Below are 22,356 nucleotides of genomic sequence, written 5' to 3'. Positions count from 1 at the left end.
TTGTCAGGTACAGGACGAGCACATTGCAAATGAATCAGATTCATAGCAGAGCTTCTGAGAATCAGAAGTAAGGACGTCACTGTCTCCTTCATATGACCTTCATACATAGAGCACGTAATAAGAGCGGCCCTCCGCACTGAAAAGCACGTTTTCCATTCTAAATTTAAGAGTTTTGTTTTCAAAAGCAAAGTCAAACATATCTATTACCAAGACTGCTTAGATTCAAGTTTAAATGTTAGCTTATCTGGTTAAATAACTCCGGCATAAAAACCCCATGCTCGATGGTAGACAGGAAACACATTTGTGAGCTATTATCTTTCTCAAGATCATTATGGTTAAGGGAAGCTATTGGATCCATGTCAAATCCTCCCGTTGCAAGATCCAATTAGTTCTTAATTGATTCCTGGGTTTCCTACTTCATTACTCTCTGGGAATCTATTCCAAGTGTTGGGCATTCTTTATGTGAAAAGAACACCCTGGTATCACTCCTAAATTTGTCTCTCAAAGCTTTGAACCTGTGTCCCCTTGTCCAGGTAATTTATTTATTTATTTAACTTAGATTAATATATTCAGGCATCTGTTTATTAATAGCTCACACTAGACTTAGAATTTCCTGTGATTGCAGCTAATACAAATTGTCATGTATTGGTACAATAACATTCCAAGAATTAAAAGACAATAAAAAAGTTATAAAAATGTACATGGTGTGATTATTAAACATTGGATTTTGTCATTGATACTCTGATAAATTTATTTATTGCCTGTTAATTGTCTCACCAATGTTAGACTTTGAAGTATGAAGTTCTGAACTGTAAATGTAATCGGGATGTTGCATTGTTGTTACACAACTTTGATGTCACAGTGATGATGGACATCCAATATAACTGCAGCTGGACCTGTGTGTTGCTAAAGTACATGTTAATCGCTCAATTAGATCAATATTTACACCAACTTTTTAGTTTAACTTCGGGTCCACCGATGTCCCGGGCTTCCTTAAACTCACCAGTGAAAGTAAGGCAGGGACACAGCGGCAATTGAGGGGTCAATCCATCTTATGGAATACAGCTGCTTTCTTACCTGGGAAAGGGTATTTGTTAAATCCGTGAATCTTGATGTATGGTGTCCTTCAAGAAATAGACAGAGACTGCAGAGGAACAATCAACAGGTGTTTACTGGATGAGGGTTACTCTAAAACTAACAGTACAGATCCCTACTCAGGGTTTATATACAGGTGTGGTCACTGCCGGTACTACAGTATACAGGAGCTGTAAAAAGTAGTTCGCCCCTTAAAGGTACATACACTACAATTCCTCCCTTTTTAGATTAACAGTACCATAACATTCATTTAACAATTAACACTTTTAACATGCAACATTAACTGAAAATAGTCCATTTATAAATTCAGTCTTTGGGGCAGCTTCCTGATCCTTTCTGGATAGCGCCTTTCCTGAGTGTCTTGCTCTTGGTGCGGAGGCGATTCTGGCCCCCTGTCCTCGGTTGGTTCATCAGCTTCCGATGCTACTGTTTCTGGGGTAGATGCTACCTGTATATTGGGTTCATCATCAGGTACACGAGACCTGGGGTTGACTCGTTCCTGTGACTCTAGGATCTGGTCGACATGGCGTCTCACAATGTTCTCCCCAACATCCACTGTGTACATTAGTGGCCCCTGCCGTGTGCATATCGTTCCTGGTTGCCATTTCTCTGTTCGGTAGTCGCGGGCCAAGACTGGTTGCCCTACATTGAAGCTCCTTGTCGGCTTCTCATTGATGTGCTGGAATTGCTTATTCTCAACATCTCTTCGTACATTTGGCCTGAGCAAATCCAGACGAGATCTCAACCTTCGGTTAAAGAACATCATGGCCGGGGTCTGGTTGGTGACTGCATGTGTCGCATTTCTGTAGGCTAACAGGAAATTGTCCAACTTATGCTGCAGTGGAATGTCGTCATTGCACATGGCCCTTACTGCCTTTTTAAAGGTTTGTACGAACCTCTCAGCCAATCCATTTGTGGCTGGATGATACGGGGCGGATGTGTAATGCCTTACCCCATTCCTTTTCATAAAATTCCGATATTCTTCGGACACAAACTGTGGTCCGTTATCAGAGCAAATCTGCTCTGGCAAGCCGTTCCTGGCAAATATGGTCCATAGGACTGCAATCGTTTTCTCCGTGGTGGTGGAGGACATTTTGATCACCTCAGGCCATTTCGAGTGCGCATCCACGGCTATTAAAAACATTGAGTCCATGAATGGACCAGCAAAATCAATATGCACCCGTTGCCATGGAGAGGAGGGCCACTCCCATGGGTGTAGAGGGGCATGTGGTGGTGCATTTTGGACCTTCTGGCATCCTGAGCAGCTCTTTGTTAGGTCCTCGATTTGTTGATCGATCCCCGGCCACCACACATAAGCCCTAGCAAGGCTTTTCATTTTCACCCCTCCCAGATGGCCTTCGTGAAGCTCATTGAGCACTCTCTCCCTTAACTTGGGTGGAATTACCACTCGGGATCCACACATCAAGGTCCCCTGGCATACTGACAGCTGTTCTCTTCTGGATGAGAATGCTGGCAACAGCGAGTCGCCATGTGTTGGCCATCCCTTCACCATCAAGTCATATACCCGAGACAGTGTCGGGTCATTTCGGGTCCCCTTCTCTATATCCGCGTTAGTTACTGGCAAGCGTTCAATTATAGTCGAATAAAATATTTCGACAGGGTCCACTGCTGGTGCTTCCTCCGCCGTAGGCAGTGGCAGGCATGATAGCCCATCAGCGTTTCCATGCTGTTTTGTGCCCTTATACTCTATTTCATATTGGTTCGCCCCTAGAAAAAGGGACCATCTTTGTAGCCGTTGCGCAGTCATCACCAGAACGCCCTTCTTTGAATTAAAGATGGAGACAAGTGGTTGGTGGTCAGTCAGCAAGGTGAACTTCTGCCCGTGCAGATAGTGGTTGAACTTTTTCACTCCCCACACTAGGCTGAGGGCCTCCCTGTCAATCTAGGCGTAGTTACGCTCGGCTGAGGTTAGTGACCGAGACGCAAAGGCTACTGGCCTCTCCGAGCCATCCGGGAATTTGTGCGACAGCACCGCTCCAATACCATAGAGTGATGCATCACACGCCAACCGAATTGGTAGTGCTGGGTTGAAATGAGCCAACACCTCTTTTGATGTGATCAATTCTTTGCACTTCTGGAAAGCTCGTTTACATTCGTCATTCCACTTCCATGGTACCCCCGTTTGCAGTAGGGTGTTCAGTAGGTGTAGTACTGTAGACAAATTCGGCAAGAACTTATGGTAGTAGTTCACCAGCCCGAGGAACGACCTCAGTTGTGACACATTTTCCGGTGCTGGAGCCTTGACTATTGCCTCAATCTTTTCAGGGGACTTATGTCACCCCTCTTCATCAATAACGTGGCCACAATACAAGATCTGCCTCTGGAAAAACTCGCATTTGTGGCGATTAGCTCGGAGCCCATATTCCTTCAATCGAGTGAGCACATGCTCCAGGTTGGCGAGGTGATCACTCTCATTTTCGCCCGTGACTAGGATGTCGTCCAAATAACACTGGGTCCCTGGAATCCATTGCAGGACTTGATCCATTGCCCTTTGCCAAATAGCCAGAGCTGATGCTACCCCGAACACCAGCCAGTTGTATTGGTAGAGACCTTTATGAGTGTTCGTCGTGAGGTACTGTTTCGAGGCTTCTTCTACCTCCATTTGCAGGTACGCCTGGGCCAGATCAATCTTAGTGAAGCGTTTTCCTCCAGATAGCGAGGCGAAAATATCTTCAATCCGCGGAAGTGGATATTGTACCGTGTGAAGGACTGGGTTCACTGTCACCTTAAAGTCCCCACAGATGCGAACCTTCTTTGGCTCCCCAGGCGTATTACTCAACGACCTCTTCATTACAGGAACGATGGGTGTAGCCCACTCGCTCCAGTCCACTTTGGACAGTACTCCAGAACGTTCCAAACCTTCCAGCTCTGCTTCGACGGCTGGGCGGATCGCATAAGGCACCGGTCTGGCCTTAAAAAACTTTGGGCTTGCATTTTCCTCTATTTTGATCATCTCTGTTGTGCCTTTTAGTGTTCCGAGTCCCTCCTGGAACACTTCTTGTGCGTCAGTTAGCATTTTTGACAGTCGTCCAGGTGTGACGTCGTCATCCTTTTTGGCATCTACAGTCAGTGCTTGTATGGAATGCCAATCTAGCTGTGTCTTCTGGATCCATTCACGTCCTAGTAGTGGTGGTCCTCCATCTGGCAATACATATAGGTCCATTTTTGGTGTTTCCTTGCCGTTATATATAACGTTCACCCTTATTTTTCCTTTGGGGTAGACTTTTTGCCCCATGTACATCTTCAAGACAATCTCTGTATCTCTCAAGGGTATATGTGAGAATAGCCACTTGTAGTCCCTTCGGTTTATGACTGTTAGGGCTGATCCTGTGTCCAATTCCATTTTCACTTGGACTCCTGCTATCTTGAGCGTGACCCAGATAGTTTGGTGATCCTCTATTTTGATTACATTATGTAGTTTCAGACAACCCAGCTCCTTGCTTCTGGAGTCTGTATCACTTTTCTGTTCGTCTGAACTACTCTCCGTCACCTTATGTACCTTTTTGTACTTCTCCTGTGGAGATTTCTTGCTGCTGGTTTTCTTTCCCGACCTGCAGACTCTTGCTATATGTCCTACTTTTCCACACTGTCTGCACACTTGGTCCTTGAACCAACAATCCTTATGGTCGTGTGTTGTTCTGCCGCAGCGATAACACTTCACTGCTCCGTATGACATTTCATTGGTGCCATATTCTTGCGGTCTCCGTTGTATCTCTGCAGCGCCCCGTGCGGCTGCTTCGTGTGATACTGCCATGCTGAAAGCCTTGTCCAGCGTAAGATCCTTTTCTGATAGAAGCCGTTTCTGGGTTCCTTCACTTTGAAGCCCACACACAAACTTGTCCCTTAAAGTATCTGCTAGTCCCGTTCCAAACTGGCAGTGTTTCGATAGCTTGCGCAGTTCCGTTAAATACTCAGCATTACTTTCGTCTTTATGCTGGTTCCTTTTGTGAAACTTAAATCTTTCTGCTATCAGCAGCGGTGTGGGGTTTAAGTGGTCCTGTAGGATTGCCACTATGCTTTCAAAATCCTTTTCCACTGGCTTCTCTGGGGTTACTAGGTTTCGCAGTAAGCCATATGTTTTTGCACCCATGGAATTCAACAATACCAGTGCTTTCCTGGCATCTGGCACTTCATTCGCCTTGCAGTACACTTCTATGCATTCTACATATGTCGCCCAATCTTCGACTTCATTGTCGAACGCTGTGACACTGCCACTCTTCGGCATCCCTGGGTGTGGTTAGACTGGCTAAAAATGGCATCTCCCGCGCTCTCCCTTCTCCGCTGTGGCTCAAAATGGTGTCTCCCGTCCCTTCCTCTCCGCTGCGGCTCAAAAATGGCGTCTCCCGCGCTCTCCCTTCTTCTCTGCTGCGGCTCAAATGGCGTCTCCCGCACTTTCCTTTCTTCCCCCGCGGACGCTGCTCAGCCCTTGAACACCGGCCGCGCTCTGCGCATTTTCCTGCATGCCTCGCTCGTTGATGCCGCTCGGTCCTGAACCCCGGCTGCGCCCTGTGCACTTTACCCTCTCTCTCTGCTCCCGTCGACGCTGCTCGGCCTTTTACTGTGCCGTCGGTCGGCTCTATCCGCCGCTGTGCGGGAAGGGTCTGCGCCGTACCTGTTGCCAGCCCGCCTCGCTGGAGTCTCCGCCGGATGTTCAACGCCCGTGCCTCTGGAATCGGCCTTCCAATGCAGAGTTGCAGGTAGGTTCGAATCGCCTCGTCACCAATGTTAAATCCGTGAATCTTGATGTATGGTGTCCTTCAAGAAATAGACAGAGACTGCAGAGGAACAATCAACAGGTGTTTACTGGATGAGGGTTACTCTAAAACTAACAGTACAGATCCTTACTCAGGGTTTATATACAGGTGTGGTCACTGCCGGTACTACAGTATACAGGAGCTGTAAAAAGTAGTTCTCCCCTTAAAGGTACATACACTACAGTATTCACAGTACTTTTGCTGATAGTTTCCTTTCTACACTTTGGAGGATTGTTCTTTCACATCAGGATGGGCGGCACTTTGGCTGCCTTAGATTGGCCCTCAGATGAGGAGGAATATGAACAGCAGCAGCTCTAGTACCAGCATCCTACTGGACACAGACCTGTAGCTGCACAGGAGAGGGGGACGCAGCACAGAGTGACACAGCAGAGAGGGACGCTGCAGCGGGACCCAGTAAAGAGTGACGCAGCAGAGAGGGACGCAGCACAGAGGGACGCAGCAGAGGGGGACGCAGCAGAGAGTGATGCAGCAGAGGGACGCAGCAGAGAGGGACGCAGCAGAGAGGGACGCAGCAAGAGAGTGACGCAGCAGAGGGACGCAGCAGAGAGTGACGCAGCAGAGGGACGCAGCAGAGAGGGACGCAGCAGAGAGGGACGCAGCAAGAGAGGGACGCAGCAGAGAAGGACGCAGCAAAGGGACGCAGCAGAGAGGGACGCAGCAGAGAAGGACGCAGCAAAGGGACGCAGCAGAGAGGGACGCAGCAGAGAGGGATGCAGCAAGAGAGGGTCTCAGCAGAGAGGGACGCAGCAGAGAGCGACGCAGCAGGGAGGGATGCATCACACAGAAGGCACTACCCGTGTAACAGGTTCTACAGGCAGAGGCTCAGTTTCCTTGACATGTCTGAACAGCACTGCCTCACGAGGCTCAGGTTGTTGCGTGTGGTGGTGCCAGACATCTGCAACCTTCTGAAAGAAGACCTGCTCCCTGCTGGACCTGATGGCCACGCATTACCCAATAGCTGTCAAAGTCATCACCGCACTCAACTTTTGTGCTTCCGGATCCTTCCAGGGCTCTGCCAGAGACATATCCAGAATCTCCCAGTTGGCGGCCCACAATTGCAAAAGTCAGGTGACTAATGGTTTGTTTGAAAGGGCCTGCAATGATGACAACTTTGACTGCGATGACGCCAGTCAAAATGAGCGGGCGCTTGGGTTTACAGCTCTGGCTACCTTCCCACAGGTACAGGGTGTCATCAACTCCACACACATGGCAATCAGAGCATCCCCAGATCAACCAGGAGTATCCGTCAACCACAGGGGCTTCCACTCCATCAATGTGCAGCTGGTGGGCAACCACAAAAAGATCTTTATGCAGGTGTGTGCAAGACTGCCGGGGAGCTGACATGATGCCTTCATCCTGCAGCAGTCTAAGCTCCCTGATGTCTTCGGACCTGCAAGCACACTTAAGGGGTGGCTGCGAGGGGACAAGGGATACCCAATTCAAACTTGGCTGAACATAAGAACATAAGACATTGGAACAGGAGTAGGCCATATGGCCTATCGATCCAGCTCCACCATTCAATAAGATCATGGCTGAACTTCTACATCAACGCCACTTTCCTGCCCTATCCCCATATCCGTTGATTCCCTTAGTGCCCAAGAATTTATGAATTTCAGTCTTGAATATACTCGTCGACTGAGCAGCCACAGCTCTCTGGGGTAGAGAATTCCAAAGATTCACAACCCTCTGAGTGAAGACATTTCTCCTCATCTCAGTCCTAAGTGGCCGACCCCTTATCCTGAGACTGTGACCCCTGGTTCTTGGGTATGTATTCAAATTGGCAGAATGTGACAAGTGGTGTCTCCCAGGGATCTGTACTGGAGCCTCAGCTTTTCTCTATATTTATAAATAACTTAGATAACGATAAGTGAGCCATATATCCAAGTTTGCTAACAATACCAAGCTAGGTGCACACTAAATAGCGTAGATGGGAGCAGAAAGTTGCAGTGGGTCATTGATAGATGAGTGGGTAGAACTGTGGCAGATGGAGTTTAATGGTGGAAAGTGTGAGCTCATCCACTTTGGATCTGAGAAAGATGAGGTCAGAGTATTTTCTAAATGGTGAGATGCTAGGAACTGTGGAGAAGCCAAGAGATTTAGGGGTCCAAGTATAGAAACCACTAGTGGACAGGTACAAAAATTAATTCAAAAGGCTAATGGAATGTTGGCCTTTATCACAAGAAGACTGGAATACAAAGGAGTGGACTACTGCATAGACTACGCTTGTATTCCCTTGAGTATAGATGATTAAGTGGAGATCTAATTGAGGTGTTTAAGATGATTGAAGGATTTGATAGTGTAGAAAGAGAAAAACTATTTCATCTTGGCAGAGTCCAGAACAAGGGGGCATAACCTTAAAATTAGACCAAGTCCTTTCTGCAGTGATGTCAGAAAGCACGTATTCACATAAATTTCAAAACTGAAATTGATAGATTTTTCTTTGGCCAAGGTGCTGAGTGTTACGGAACTAAGGCAGGTAGATGGAGTTAAGATACAGATTAGCCATGATCTAATTGACTGGTGGAAAAGGCTAGAGGGGTTGAATGACCTATTCCTGTTCCTATGTTCCACTTTAACAGGCTGATTCTCCCCCACCACCCGACTCCCTCTATCTCTTCTGCAGCTTACCCATGCTACTTTGCACGGGCAGCAGCTTACCCATGCTACTTGGCACACACGGCTTAATTGCTAACCTTCCCCTAATATACTCCTAATAGTTGCAGAAGGAAATGGTTTTTGAGGCATTTTCTCTCTCTAGCTTGCTAAAGCTTCAGCATTGCTGCTGATATTGTGCAGATGTGTTTGGGCCACCAGCCATAAAGCACATGGACAATGGTGTTGCCACTATGGATACGCCTGAAGAGGAGGAAGAGTGCCAACAGGATAAGTAGGCAGCCGGTACTCTGCAGTTGCCCTGGAGAACCAGCTGCCAGACAACTGTGAGCGCAGTTCAAAAGGAACACTTTCACCTGAAGTGAGATCTGTGTCCATTACCAAATCAGTCCTGCCATCATGGTCCCACTCTAAAAGAAAGAACTTGCATTTATATAGTGCCTTTCAGGAAATCCCAAAGCAATTTTCAGCCAATGAATTAGCTTTGAAGTGAAAACCATGTTGTCTATTAGAAAACGACATCATTGATTTGCTGACATCTAGCACTCCTCCACAACAGGAAACCATTTGGAAGCCATTTTGCTATTCTTTCTCACAGGCATTCCCCACCTCGCCCAGATCATGCTGCAGATATCCACTTGGTTAGAAATACATTTTATTGAGAACAGATCTGTATACCTGTAATTGCTTTTTTTAAGCCACTGTGCCTCCTCTTGGTGCCTACAATTAGGAGCTCTTTTTAATCCTAACCTCTGCTCTTCAGTGCTCCCTCAGTGGCAGAAGATTCTGAGCTGGATGGTTGATGGGTTCCAGCAGGAGCCTTGGGGCCTGAGGCAGCACCTCACTGTCTGTGATTGTGGGCCGTATTCATCTTGAAGAAGAAAATAGAGGGTGTGAAAGCACACTGCTCATAATCATAGGCAATGTAACCCATTATTAGAAAGCATTCCTTAATGAGGGTGATAACAGGTGCACAAAGTGAGAGCAAAACAAATCCGATAAGGAACACTAGCGGGAGATGGAAGGGGGCATGAAGGTAATGTGTTACCTCCTACATATTGCTGGTAAATTGTAGATGGTGCCCAAAATAGTATGGGTAAGATGGTTGGAAATGGGAAACATGGTTATTACTGTACATTGTTGCAAGGTGTGTTTACCTCCTGTTACCTTGGCTGCCCTGAAGAGGTCAGTGAACTTCTTTCATTATTGAGCAGCTACTTGGAGTTTCTTGCAAGTGACCTTCATTGCCAAGGTCATTTCCTGTCATTGGTTGGATCATTCTCATGGGCTTCCTTCCCTTTACAGCAAAAAGCTTGGCTTTCCTTTTTCAGATTACAATCACTAACACCTCAGCGGAAGAATCTGTAAATTTGGTCACTCGGTGCTCTGAAGAACCACCAGGCCTCAGAAGTGCAGTGATCTAAATTGCTTCAGAGTCAAAATGGCTTTCATGCCCCCTTGGGCTGCTGCAGTACTTGAAGTGCGAAACCTGCTGTGGAGGCAAATCGAACCAATAAAGTCATTGCCATTAAACAATTAACAATGGCCCGGATTTAACAAGGCCGATGATGCCATCATACGTCCTCAGAATGGCCCAGCAAGTTCCGGGTTTCCGCGTGGACTGCGCATGCGCAAAAGCCCAGAATTTGCGATCTGTCAAATCAGCCAGATTAGCCAGGCACTAAGGATTTCAAACTTTAGGAAAATTCACCGTTTGCGCTCCAAGAGGGAAGTGGAGCGCTAAATCAATCACCCGCTTCCTTCTTGGAGCGCAATCGGCAGCAGGCAGGGCGGAGACTTCAGCTGCGTTGCAACACCGGGCCGTTCAGCGTTGCCGCGTTCAAAGGCTCCTTCCCTCCCTTAACGGGAAGGGCCATTGCTGCAGGCTCTGCAATATAAAAAGTACCGACCTGGACCACCAAAGCAGCCGCGATCCCGCGCAATCAGCCCGGCACGCAAGCAGAGAGACAGGCTGATCGATCGTGGGCAGGAACCCGCAAAAAAACTGGATCAAGAAAGGTAAGTTTTTTTCCACTTACCTCAGCCTTTAATCATTGCCCCCGAAGTGGCCAGCCACCCGATGCATGCCTCCTGCGGCTGTCGGTGTTTTCGACCAGCACTGCTGCTGCGGGCAGAAGTCAATTTCGGGTCTGGGGCGCTACCGGGGCGATGTGCACGGTGATGACGTCATGACGCCATGATCTCCGGGCGAAGGAGATCGGGGCACAACGCCATAACACCGCCGCAAAACTCCCACCGAATATGGCGGGAGTCGATGTCAGCGCCACGCCCGGAGGCAAAGTCATTTGCACCCGTTAGTGCCCTCCGTGGGCGCTAATGGGAGGCGCAAAGGCACCCAATTTCGCCCCAGCGGTACTTTTGGATTTTTTATTTGTTCGGAGGTCAATTCAGGGCCACTATATCATCAAGTAAACTCTTTCATTGAATTGCATGGAGTAACTGCATCTTAAAATATACATTTCAATTGTAACAATATAAAAATCAATAAAACAATAATTTTGTCTAATATGTCAGTTAGATAGTGTGTATGCAGATAAAATTCTATCAGGAATCAATCCACGCACAAATTTTTTTTTAAACTGTGTTTGATGTTCAACCTAAATATTTGTATTCAGTATTAAGAATACTAATCATGAAAAATGAAGTATGAAGTAGACAACCCTAGAATTATTAATTATTTCTTATCCCAGTCTTTTCTATCAAAAAAATAGCATATATTGGTTCGAGAAGCATTAATGTTATTTTAATAAATGCACTAGCATTTTGTTTTCATAATAGAATTGCATAATGTTCTGTCATTTTGCAAATTAAATATGCTATTTAGTGAAAAATTTTACCAGAAAGCAGGAAATGTAACAATTAGAGTTAACTTCAATTAACCAGGAAGAAATTTCTGCAGTTTGGAACTGAAAGTGTTAAAATATTATTCAACAAAACAGTAAAACTATTCTTTGTGATGGGCGGACAGAAGCGAGCTACAAATGAATGTTTAACATGTGTTTATCTTAACGCTCAAACACAGAAGAGTGACGCCCAGTGATAGGGAGTTGGGTCCCACCTACCAATCATTCAGCCTATTACATTGGGATTTTAGTTTGGGATGGGCCCCATTCCAAACTATAAAAATCAGACAGAAACTGCAGATTAACACAGCTTTCTTCTACGAGAAGCAGCAGTGAGATCTTAACAGACAAAATGGTGCACTGGACTGCAGAAGAGAAAGCCCTCGTCAACGTGGTATGGAGTAAAACCGATCATCAGGCAGTTGTTGCCAAAGCCCTTGAAAGGTATGGTGAAACGGTGTTTTTATTTTAAATGTAATTCATGCTTTATATTTTCAAGCAAGATTATTGTGAAGGATGTTTATTTTCCAATGGTTCCCTAAACATTGCTATAGGGTAAGGGAATTAGTATTAAAGGTTTCACTGAAGTTGCAGTCAAACCCATGTAAAGTTTAACTTTTTACTCGGTTCAAATTGATTTATTGATTAGCTTTGATATTTAAATTCAATCCTGAACTTGACATAAAGTTGGATTATTTTGCTTTTTTCCCTCCAGGTTGTTTGTTGTCTATCCCTGGACGAAGACATACTTTACCAAGTTCAATGGTAAATTTAAAGCTGGCGACAGTACTGTTCAAACCCATGCAGGGAAAGTGGTATCTGCTCTGACAATTGCCTACAACCACATCGATGATGTCAAGCCCCACTTTGTAGATCTCAGCAGAAAGCACTATGCAGATTTCCATGTGGATCCCGAAAACTTCAGGGTAGGAAATTGATATTTTTAAATATATGTTCCATTCACACTAAAGTTATATTGTATATGCAACCTAATCCCAGAGTCAGAGCAGGACATGACACCCAAACAAGGTAGATTGAGACTCCCTGAAAAAAGAAAAATGTTGCTATGGAGGATATCTGGAAAAGGGAGTCTCACTCCACTTGTGCTGCAAAGTCAGGTGGGACCATAGCTCTGGATGTGGAGTATCAAGTTTGGAAAACTTGAACTGCTTCAACCGGTACCAACTTGTCATGGACACCCCTCCTTGACTCGTACACTGGTTTGCACAGGAGCACCAGCTGATGTTAAACAAAACTGTTTTTCACTATTCCTTGGATGCAGAGCTTTTTCCTGTAATTATTAACTTTCCCATATAATATTTTATGACAGTCATTGGGTACTTTGAGTTTTAAATTTCGCCCATTCGGGCATGCTTTGTTTCAACTTGTGTGATGGTTTTTTCTTCTTTTGTTTTATAGCTGTTGGCTAACTGCTTGAACGTTGAACTGGGCCATACCTTGCATAAGGAGTTCACTCCTGAACTTCACGCAGCTTGGAACAAATTTTCAAATGTGGTAGTTGATGCTCTGTCCAAGGGGTACCATTAAATCTTCAACTACATGGACCTTTCATCCTTGATCAAGAAATGCAATCCATGAAAATATGCATTATCAACATCTTAAAAAACTTCTCTGTGCTTATCTTAAGAAATTGTATAACAGAAAGTTCAAATTATGCTGAAATAAAACTGGTGCATTCTTGAAAACAATGCTCTTCTTTGTATGCTAATTCCTACTAAAATTTCTGAAAATATTCCTTCTGTTGCTTAGAGCTTCAGTAAAGAATCAATATTACTCTTACATTTGTCATATGTGCATTCTTCATTTAACTTTAGTATAAAGCATAAATCGTGAGATAACCCAGATGAAAATTCAGATTTTAAAAGATCCATTTCTCAGTCAGTCTTGAGAACTCCAACGGTAATTTATTGAATAAAACTATCAAGTTTAAACAACACATTAAAAATTACAATGAACAGTTCACTTATAGCCTCGTGTTCATAATAGATTCCATCAACATTAAAATTACATTTTACTGAGGTAGTGCAGTCAACAATGCATAACAGCCTGGCTCTCACTCTTATTTTATTCGTTCTTGGGATGTGGGCATCGCTGGCAAAGCCAGCATTTATTGCCCATCCCTCACATTAACGTGGAGATGGATAACGGAGCAACGGAGGGGGATTCGATAGTGGGCAACAAACGAGCAACATCGAGGAACTTGTAAAAACATTTGATTTCAACGAAGATGCCTCATTACCATTTTACTTTGTGGTTTCACGTCTCCAATGTACGTGAGCGGTCGTGATGCAATCACACAAGACGCAATTTCACCTCGACTATTTAAACCCCCAAGTACGGGTGGGTTATGGCAGCTGGGTAATTAAAATGATTGATTTTTAGATTGCGACTGCTACCCGGCTCCAACTTGCCCACTTCCATGTTTAAAGGAGGGGGATGCCTGTGAGTAACCTATTCACCAAAGTCAGGGCTTTAATTAGTGCAGATGGGCAGGTACTTATTGCTGTAATTAACATCCTTAGGAAACGTTAATGAGATGCTTTTAAATTGAATTTTACTTAGCTGTAAATTTAACATCTCCAGCACTGATTTCCCGGAGCTCGGGAAACTGACCACTGAATTAGAGGTGAGTTTGAGCCGCAGTTCATGCAGGTATTTAAAGTTGTGATTGTCCCATCTGAATAAAAGCTCACTTATTACAGCTGGTGTCTCTGTTCCCTCTGGCAAATGTTTGGCAGAGTTCTTGTGTGGATACAACTTTTTCTAAACTATGGATACCCCTTTCAAACTTGGCTCATGACAGCTGTGAGGAACCCCACTAATGAGGTGCAGGAGTGCTACAACAAGAGTCACATGACCAGCAGAGCAAGCCCGCGGAGTGTTGAAGATGCATCGAATAATAGTCTCCGACACCTCCTCCTACCTCCACCTGGACCATGACCCCACTACCGAACATCAAGCCATCGTTTCCAAGACTGTCACTGACCTCATCTCCTCTGGAGATCTTCCCCCTACGGCCACCAACCTCATAGTTCCCCAACCCCGCACAACCCGCTCCTACCTCCTTCCCAAGATCCACAAACAGGACTGCCCTGGTAGACCCATCGTTTCAGCCTGTTCTTGCCCCATGGAGCTTATCTCTTCCTATCTCAACTCTATTTTTTCTCCCCTTGTCCAGTCTCTTCCCACCTACATCCGCGACACTTCCGACACCCTCCGCCACTTTAACAGTTTCCAGTTTCCCGGCCCCAACCGCCTCCTTTTCAGTATGGACCTCTACACCTCCATCCCCCACCAGGATGGCTTGAGGGCGCTCCGCTTCTTCCTTGAACAGAGGCCCAACCAGTCCCCATCCACCACCACCCTCCTCCGCCTGGCTGAACTTGTTCTCACATTGAACAACTTCTCCTTTGACTCCACTCATTTCCTCCAAATCAATGGTGTTGCTATGGGTACTCGCATGGGTCCTAGCTATGCCTGCCTTTTCGTGGGATATGTGGAACACTCTTTGTTCCAGTCCTACTCGGGTCCCCTCCCTCACCTCTTTTTCCGGTACATTGATGACTGTATCGGTGCCATCACCTGCTCTCGCCCTGAACTAGAAAATTTAATTCACTTTGCTTCCAATTTCCACCCTTCCCTCACCTTCACATGGTCCATCTCCGACTCTTCCCTTCCCTTCCTCGACTTCTCCGTCTCCATCTCTGCGGATAGGTTATTGACTAACATTCACTACAAGCCCACTGACTCCCACAGCTACCTGGACTACACTTCCTCCCATCCCGCCTCCTGTAAGGACTCTATTCCATTCTCCCAGTTTCTCCATCTCCGCTGCATCTGCTCTGACGATGCCACCTTCCATGCCAGTGCTTCCGACATGTCTTCCTTTTTCCTCAACCGAGGATTCCCCTCTACTGTGGTTGACACGGCCCTCGACCGTGTCCGTTCTATCTCCCGTACTTCTGCCCTCACACCTGGCCCTCCCTCCTGGAACCACGATAGAGTTTCCCTTGTCCTCACCTTTCACCCCACCAGCCTCCACATTCAACAGATCATCCTCTGCCATTTCCGCCACCTCCAGCGTGATCCCACCACCAAATGCATCTTCCCCTCATCTCCCCTTTCAGCATTCCATAGGGACCACTCCCTCTGCGACACCCTAGGCCACTCCTCTACCACCTCCAGCACCACTTCCCCTTCGCCCGGCACCTTCCGCAGGAGATGCAACACCTGCCCTTATACCTTCCCACTGTCCAGGGCCCCAAACACCCCTTCCAGGTGAAACAGCGATTTACTTGTACTTCTTGCAATTTAGTATACTGTATTCGCTGCTCACGATGCGGTCTCCTCTACATTGGGGAGACCAAACGCAGATTGGGTGACCGCTTTGCGGAACACCTCCATTCAGTCCGTAAGGGGGACCCCGAACTCCCGGTGGCCTGTCACTTTAATTCACCACCCCATTCCCACTCAGACCTCACCGTCCTCACCAGACCAGTCGCTTACATTGCTGCCCGGGATGCCAGGAATGCCCTACTATCGCAAAGGTTTATTTGGTGTTGACTCACACAGCAAAACATAAGAAATCAAATCCTACGGTCCGCTCTCACCACCAGAACCACCCATACCCCTGCCATTTGCACTAAACCGTCCTTCAACCACTCATCCATCCATTGCACATCTGACCAATAATTTCCGTCATGTATTGACATTCATCATGAACCAACTGAAAGGGCGAGTTAGCGCTTGGGATGCCAAAATGGGCAAGACGTGAATGTAGTGCTAATCAAAAATTTTATATGGCATTATAAAGGAAGGAAACTTAACAACATAACATTTTGTCAAACACCCATGTGCATACACTTGGTGAATTACAATTTCCTGAACTTACACTTCCCGTCACTTTTACATGGTACATCCCGTGTGGCTTCAGCAGAGGTAGAGGCAGGCTGCTCAGATCCCTGTGCTGGCTGCTGAGATGCTTTTGGCCCATGCTCTCTGGGTTTTGAAACCCCTGAGGGTCTCGCCAAAGCCTGCTCCACCTGCACCTGTGCAGAGGCAGACTCGGCCATCAGGAAACGAGGCAGCATGTCCGATACTGGCTGGGGGAGGTGGGGAGGCGGGAAGCGGTGAGGGGCAGTGGATGAAGTGGGAGTGCTTTAAGTAAAGTTGTCACTTCCATGTTCCCTTTCACCATCATCCCTCACCTGGGCCAGCGCCACATCACTCCTATTACTCGGCTGCAGACCAGCTTGGTGTAGATCAGTGATGTGCTGTAAGTCTACAGATAAGGTATCTGTCATCCTGTTTAAGGCGGCAGACATCTCCTGCATGGATTCATTTGAGAACCGTGCTTGAAGCTCCATGGAGGTGCCCACTATCTCCATGGCAGACATTTTCATAATTCCCTGTCCCATCAATCTACTAGCGATCGGGTTGGACTCCTGCATCCTGCACTGTTGTGCAGAGTGTGCATGGTGCATCTTTTGGTGATGCACCTCTAGCATTCTCCTTCTTAATGAAATCCCCTGGGGTACAGCATCGGTTTTCAGCTGAACAGAGTGTGGAGAGGATTGCACCCCTGACGCAGACTCTCCACAACTGTCCCTGCCACCAGTGTCATTCACCCGATGGATGCAGTGCATTCGGTGTGGGTGACAATGTGACAGATGCATCACATTGCATAAGGATTGGGGTGAGTGGCAATGGTGGATGGATAAATGGGAGGTGATGAAGTGCATAGAAAGTGAAGGCTGAGTGCTGCTGAAAGTTGAGTGGGTGTGAGGAGTGATGTGATGAAGTACGCATGGCAAGACAGAGTGAAAGAGGACAGGAGCCTAAACCACAGGATGTAGTTGAATCAGTAAATGCACTGACTTTTCCTGACCTGGTTATGTCATTAAAGCACTTCGTACATTGCATCCAAGAGCTGGGCCCAATGCTCCTACTCCTCGGCTACCTCCACCACACCTTCTTGGTGAGAGCCGCAGGTTTCTTCTTCCCATTGCTGGGGAAGAGTATGTCCCTCCTGCTCCTGACTGCACCCAGCAGTACTTCCAGGGATACATCGTTGAATCTGGGTGCTGCCCTTGCTCTATGTGCACCATCAATCGTGAACACCTCTAATTTCCATCTGTATATTGTCCCTTTACATACAGCTGAGATTACGTCATGAGGGTCCGCATTATGCCCGCTGCGCAGCTTGGAGACTCAAAAACAAAAGTCAAAATGAATTGCTTCATTTCAGTGGCAATCGCAGATTCCGACCGGCTGAGTTGAAGTCTGGGTTTCGCCCACGCAATCTCAACCCCTGCTCGGAAGCCGCCTTCAGATTAATATCGTGGCCCCAATCTTGCACTGAGTGTCTGGCCTCCTCTATGGAGGTTTTATTAGGGCCCTCAAATTATTCCCTGGAGGCCCAGATGGCAGCCTTGCATACTCTGGCCATCAATATTTCTACCCGCTTCCACATGCTGGCAGACATGGGCGTACAAGGCGTCACTGATCTCCTCCAAGCTGCTCTCCTGCAGAGAGGCAGGAGTGATGTGCTGCTGGCCATGGGGAGGGAGGATGGTGATCAGGGAGATGAAAATGGGCCCTCCTCTCAAAGCATTTGCACGTCTTACCCTGTGCTACCCTACCACTTCTCAACCAGTACCCGACATGCTGCCTCCTCTCCCGCTGGCCCAGTCTGTCCCTGCACAAGTGCAGGTGGAGCAGCCATTAGCAGGGCCTTCATGGGCTCCAACTTACCTTTCCTCTGTTACTGACAATCACAGCCACAATGCTACAATAAAAGCCACCAAAAGACAAACATTCCAAACCAAATTTATAAATCTAACCATCCAATAATTACATACCAAGGTCAACCTTGTACATTCCCTTAGTGCCTGTTTTCCATGTGTCTTTGCTTGTCCTGGTGCTCCTACGCAGTGCTACCCCAGTGGCTGCAGCATGGCTGGTGGCAGGTTGCTGACTTTCAGTGGGGGAGACTGCAGATGACCTTGGAGGACGACCTCAAGCAGCTCTGGGCCTAGATGGCCTGGCTTCGGATGGCACCACCTTGGCATGGGTGGCAGCAGTCTGGCTGGCTGTCTGACAGGCAAAAGCAAGGGCACTGGTGGAGTGGCAATGGTGGGAGCCCGAATGCTGTCATCCTGAGAGAGGACAGCAGGTTCGTGCTTCACGGAACCACTGCCAATAACCCGGGCAGTGCCTCAGCAATCCTAGTAATCTGTTGGAGGACAGATTGCTGGTCTGCTGTGACACCCTGCAAGCCCCTTTCAACACTGGCAACCGCTGTTAAGATGGCAGCAGTCTGATCTTGCACGGCAGTAAGCTGAGCTTCCACTGCAGCACCCAGTCATTGGGTAGCTTCCGCTTGTGCTGCAAAGAAAGCTGAGACATCAGCCATCAGACGCTGCATCATGGTTGGGTCCACAAGTGCGCTAATGGAGTTGCCCATCACTTCCACACTGGAAAGGATGGGCTCCAAGCTCTGCGCAAAGCCCTGTGCAAGATTGGTGCCGGACTCCTCCACGTTCCTTGACATTGCATTCAGACTTTCTGGCAGGCCTGCCAATGCACCAAGCATTTCATTGTACATACCCATCAGCTTTCTTCCATAGGTCACCCTATCAAAATCCTCATCTGAGCCCTGTGCAGCAGAACTGCTGTGCGACCTCGCCCTCCGGCGAGCTGGCACCTGCGCTACCCTTTCCCCCTGCCCTGGCTGCAGGCCACTCGTGCCCGGTGTCTCACCACGTGCAGATTTGCGCCTAACTTTATCCTCTAAAATATGTGGAATGTCAGTATCTGACCTGGTGGCTGTGAATGTGAAATCGAGTGAGGGTGTGCCTGCAGCTTCACTTCCTTCCTTCTCTTGCAATTCCTGCTCCTCCACCACTGCCTGGCCAGGTTACCGGTGTCGGCTATCCGAAAGGAGAAAGGCACAAGGGTACGGTTGTGTTGAGGGAACGGGGGAAAGCAAGAGGTGTATGCTTACACCAGCTGCAGCTTGTAAATCAGAATGATTGTGGTATGGGAGACTGTTCCTCCTAAGCTGCACGCGTGCACAGCCGCTCAGCACTCTTGATTGGGCAGCGCAGTTAAATAAACAGCCACGCACACAAGCTCTATACTGCAGGCTTTCTAAACCAGGGTTCCCAGGTCAATCAGTGCAAAGGGAAGGCGGGACCCTCCCGATGCAGGTCACTGGCTGGACAGGCCTGCCAGTCACACAGCTGCCAGTAAGGTGAGGTTTCTGCGCAGCTGCCTGCCTCAAGTCAGCGTCGCCGGCACGAAGCTTCAGTGTGCCACGGGAGTGCGAGTGAAGCCCGAGGGGGTCATTAGACAGTCAAAGAAAGGCAAGTCAGTAAGTACATCAGCAACCCGAGTGTTTGTCAGCACGCAATCCTGGCCAGTAACAAGCATAGTGTTAAGTTAAAGAAACATTATTTTACTAATCTGCAGGGCTATTGGCCACACTGGTAAGTCCCCTGGAAGTCCTTTGGAGAGGTCAGAAATTGTATCAGGACGTGGATCCAACAGGTCTCCACCTTTGTTGGTAGGCACTAAAGCATGGCGGAGAAGCATTATTGGCGCGAATACATGAACTCATTTCTCTTATTTGGAAGGAGGAGAGCATGCCAGGGGATCTCAGAGACTCTGTAATCGTGACCCTCTTCAAGAAAGGTGACAAGTCCGATTGCAGTAATTATAGAGGAATTTCCCTGCTGTCCACCACAGGGAAAGTCATCGTAAGAATCCTCCTCAATCGCCTTCTCCCAGTGGCTGTAGAGCTCCTCCCAGATTCGCAATGCGGATTCTGCCGACTAAGGGGCACAATGGACATGATCTTCACCGTGCGTCAAATGCAAGAGAAATGCAGGGAACCACTGTATATGGCCTTCTTTGACCTCACAAAGGCCTTCGACACTGTCAACCGTGAGGGATTATGGACTGTCCTCCTCAAATTTGGCTGCCCCCAAAAGTTTGTCACCATCCTCCACCTGCTTCACGGCGACATGCAAGCCATGATCCTGGCCAACGGATCCACCACAGACCCAATTCACGTACGGACCCGGGTCAAGCACGGCTGTGTCATTGCACCAACGCTCTTCTCGATCTTCCTTGCTGCAATGCTCCATCTCACCCTCAGTAAACTCCCCGCTGGAGTGGAGCTAATCTACAGAACAAATAGGAAACTGTTCAACCTCCGTTGCCTCCAGTCTAGATCCAAGGTCGTCCCATCCTTTGTCATCGAATTACAGTATGCAGATGATGCTTGCCTCTGCGCTCACTCGGAGTTCGAACTCCAAATCATCGTCAACACCTTCACCGAAGCGTACGAGAGTATGGGCCTTACACTAAACATCCGTATGACAAAGGTCCTCTACCAACCTGCCACTGTCACACAGTACTGCCCCCCGATTATCAAAATTCACAACGAGGCCTTGGACAACGTGAACCACTTTCCATACCTCGAGAGCTTACAGTCAACAAGGGCAGGCGACGATGATGAAGTCCAACACCACCTTCAGTGTGCCAGTGCAGCCTTCAATCACCTGAGGAAGAGAGTGTTTGAAGACCAGGACCTCAAACCCGGCACCAAGTTCATGGTCTACAGAGCAATATTGATTCCTGCCCTCCTGTGTGCTTCAGAGACATGGACCATGTATAGCAGGCACCTCAAAGCACTGGAGAGGTACCACCAATGCTGCCTCCACAAGATCTTGCAAATCCATTGGTAGGATAGGCGCACCAACGTCAGTGTTCTCGCTCAGGCCAACATCCCCAGCATCGAAGCTTTGACCACGCTTGATCAGCTCCGATGGCTGGGCCACATCGTCCGCATGCCCGATATGAGACTCCCAAAACAAGCGCTCTACTCGGAGCTCCGACGCGGCAGGAGAGCCCCAGGTAGGCAGAGGAAATGCTTCAAGGACACCCTCAAAGCCTCCTTGAAAAAGTGCAACATCCTCTCCGACACCTGGAAATCCCTGGCCCAAGACAGCGCAAAGTGGAGGAGAAGCATCCGGGAAGGCACCGAACACCTCGAGTCTCTTCGCCGGGAGCAAGTGGAAGCCAAGCACAAAGAGCGGAAGGAGCACACATCAACCCAAGTACCCCATCCTACACGCCCCTTTAACCACCATCTGCCCCACCTGTGACAGAGAATGTAGGCCCCACACTGGACTCATCAGTCACCTGAGAACTAATTTTTAGTGTGGAAACAAGTCATCCTCGGTTCCAAGGGACTGCCTGAGAGAGAGAGAGTTTCTGAGCGGACTTGTTTGAGACAGAACTTCCATCTGCCCCCAAAATGGCCCCTGATGTCAGGAATTTCCTCATTCTCAGCCTGGCTTATGCAAAGCAGCCAGTATGCTTGTATTAACCAGCCAAGCAAGCTATTAGCCAGAGGGTCCAGGCATGGATGTTCGCCAAAACTGCAAGCAGTACCAGAATATCAGTCTCCCTTTACAACGGACCCAATTGGCCCTTAAAAAAAACCTGTTGTGCCAGTGATGTCAATGATTCTGCAGTACTTACCCCAGATATAACTGCTACCCTTTGTTTATGGCTCAAATGCTTTTGGATCAACTGTTTGATTTGACATCAGTTTTTGGGGCATTCACTTTGGTCCCCAATTTTAACATGCCAAAGGCTGAAACACTTCGCTTAAGAACATAAGAACATAAGAATTAGGAGCAGGAGTAGACCATACGGCCTCTCGAGCCTGCTCCGCCATTCAATAAGATCATGGCTTAATTTCTATCTCAACTCCACTTTCCCACCTGATCCCCATATCCCTTGATTCCCCATGAGTCCAAAGATCTATCGATCTCAGCCTTGAATATACTCGAACGAATCAACATCCACAGCCCTTTGGGGTAGAGAATTCCAAAGATTCACAACCCTCTGAGTGAAGGAATTCCTCCTCATCTCGGTTTTAAATGGCCGACTCC

The 22,356-nt window shown here is 47.7% G+C and overlaps 1 protein-coding gene across 1 annotated transcript; it reads left to right on the top strand.

Annotated features, from left to right (window-relative positions):
- The first annotated feature begins 11,660 nt into the window (after nucleotides 1-11,660).
- On the top strand, nucleotides 11,661-13,077 carry LOC147110465 (hemoglobin subunit beta-2-like). Its single transcript, XM_086000463.1, has 3 exons — nucleotides 11,661-11,812; nucleotides 12,084-12,294; nucleotides 12,788-13,077. The coding sequence occupies exons 1-3, from the start codon at nucleotides 11,721-11,723 to the stop codon at nucleotides 12,914-12,916; spliced, it is 432 nt and encodes a 143-aa protein (XP_085856589.1). The 5' UTR covers nucleotides 11,661-11,720; the 3' UTR covers nucleotides 12,917-13,077.
- The last annotated feature ends 9,279 nt before the right edge of the window (nucleotides 13,078-22,356 follow it).

Source organism: Somniosus microcephalus, chromosome 11 (genome assembly GCF_052327205.1).
Source record: "Somniosus microcephalus isolate GS21.2 chromosome 11, FLI_Smic_1.0, whole genome shotgun sequence".
Lineage (NCBI taxonomy): Eukaryota > Metazoa > Chordata > Chondrichthyes > Squaliformes > Somniosidae > Somniosus > Somniosus microcephalus.
The sequence above is the reverse complement of the archived record's forward strand: the minus strand, read 5'-3'. Positions and strand labels throughout refer to the sequence as shown.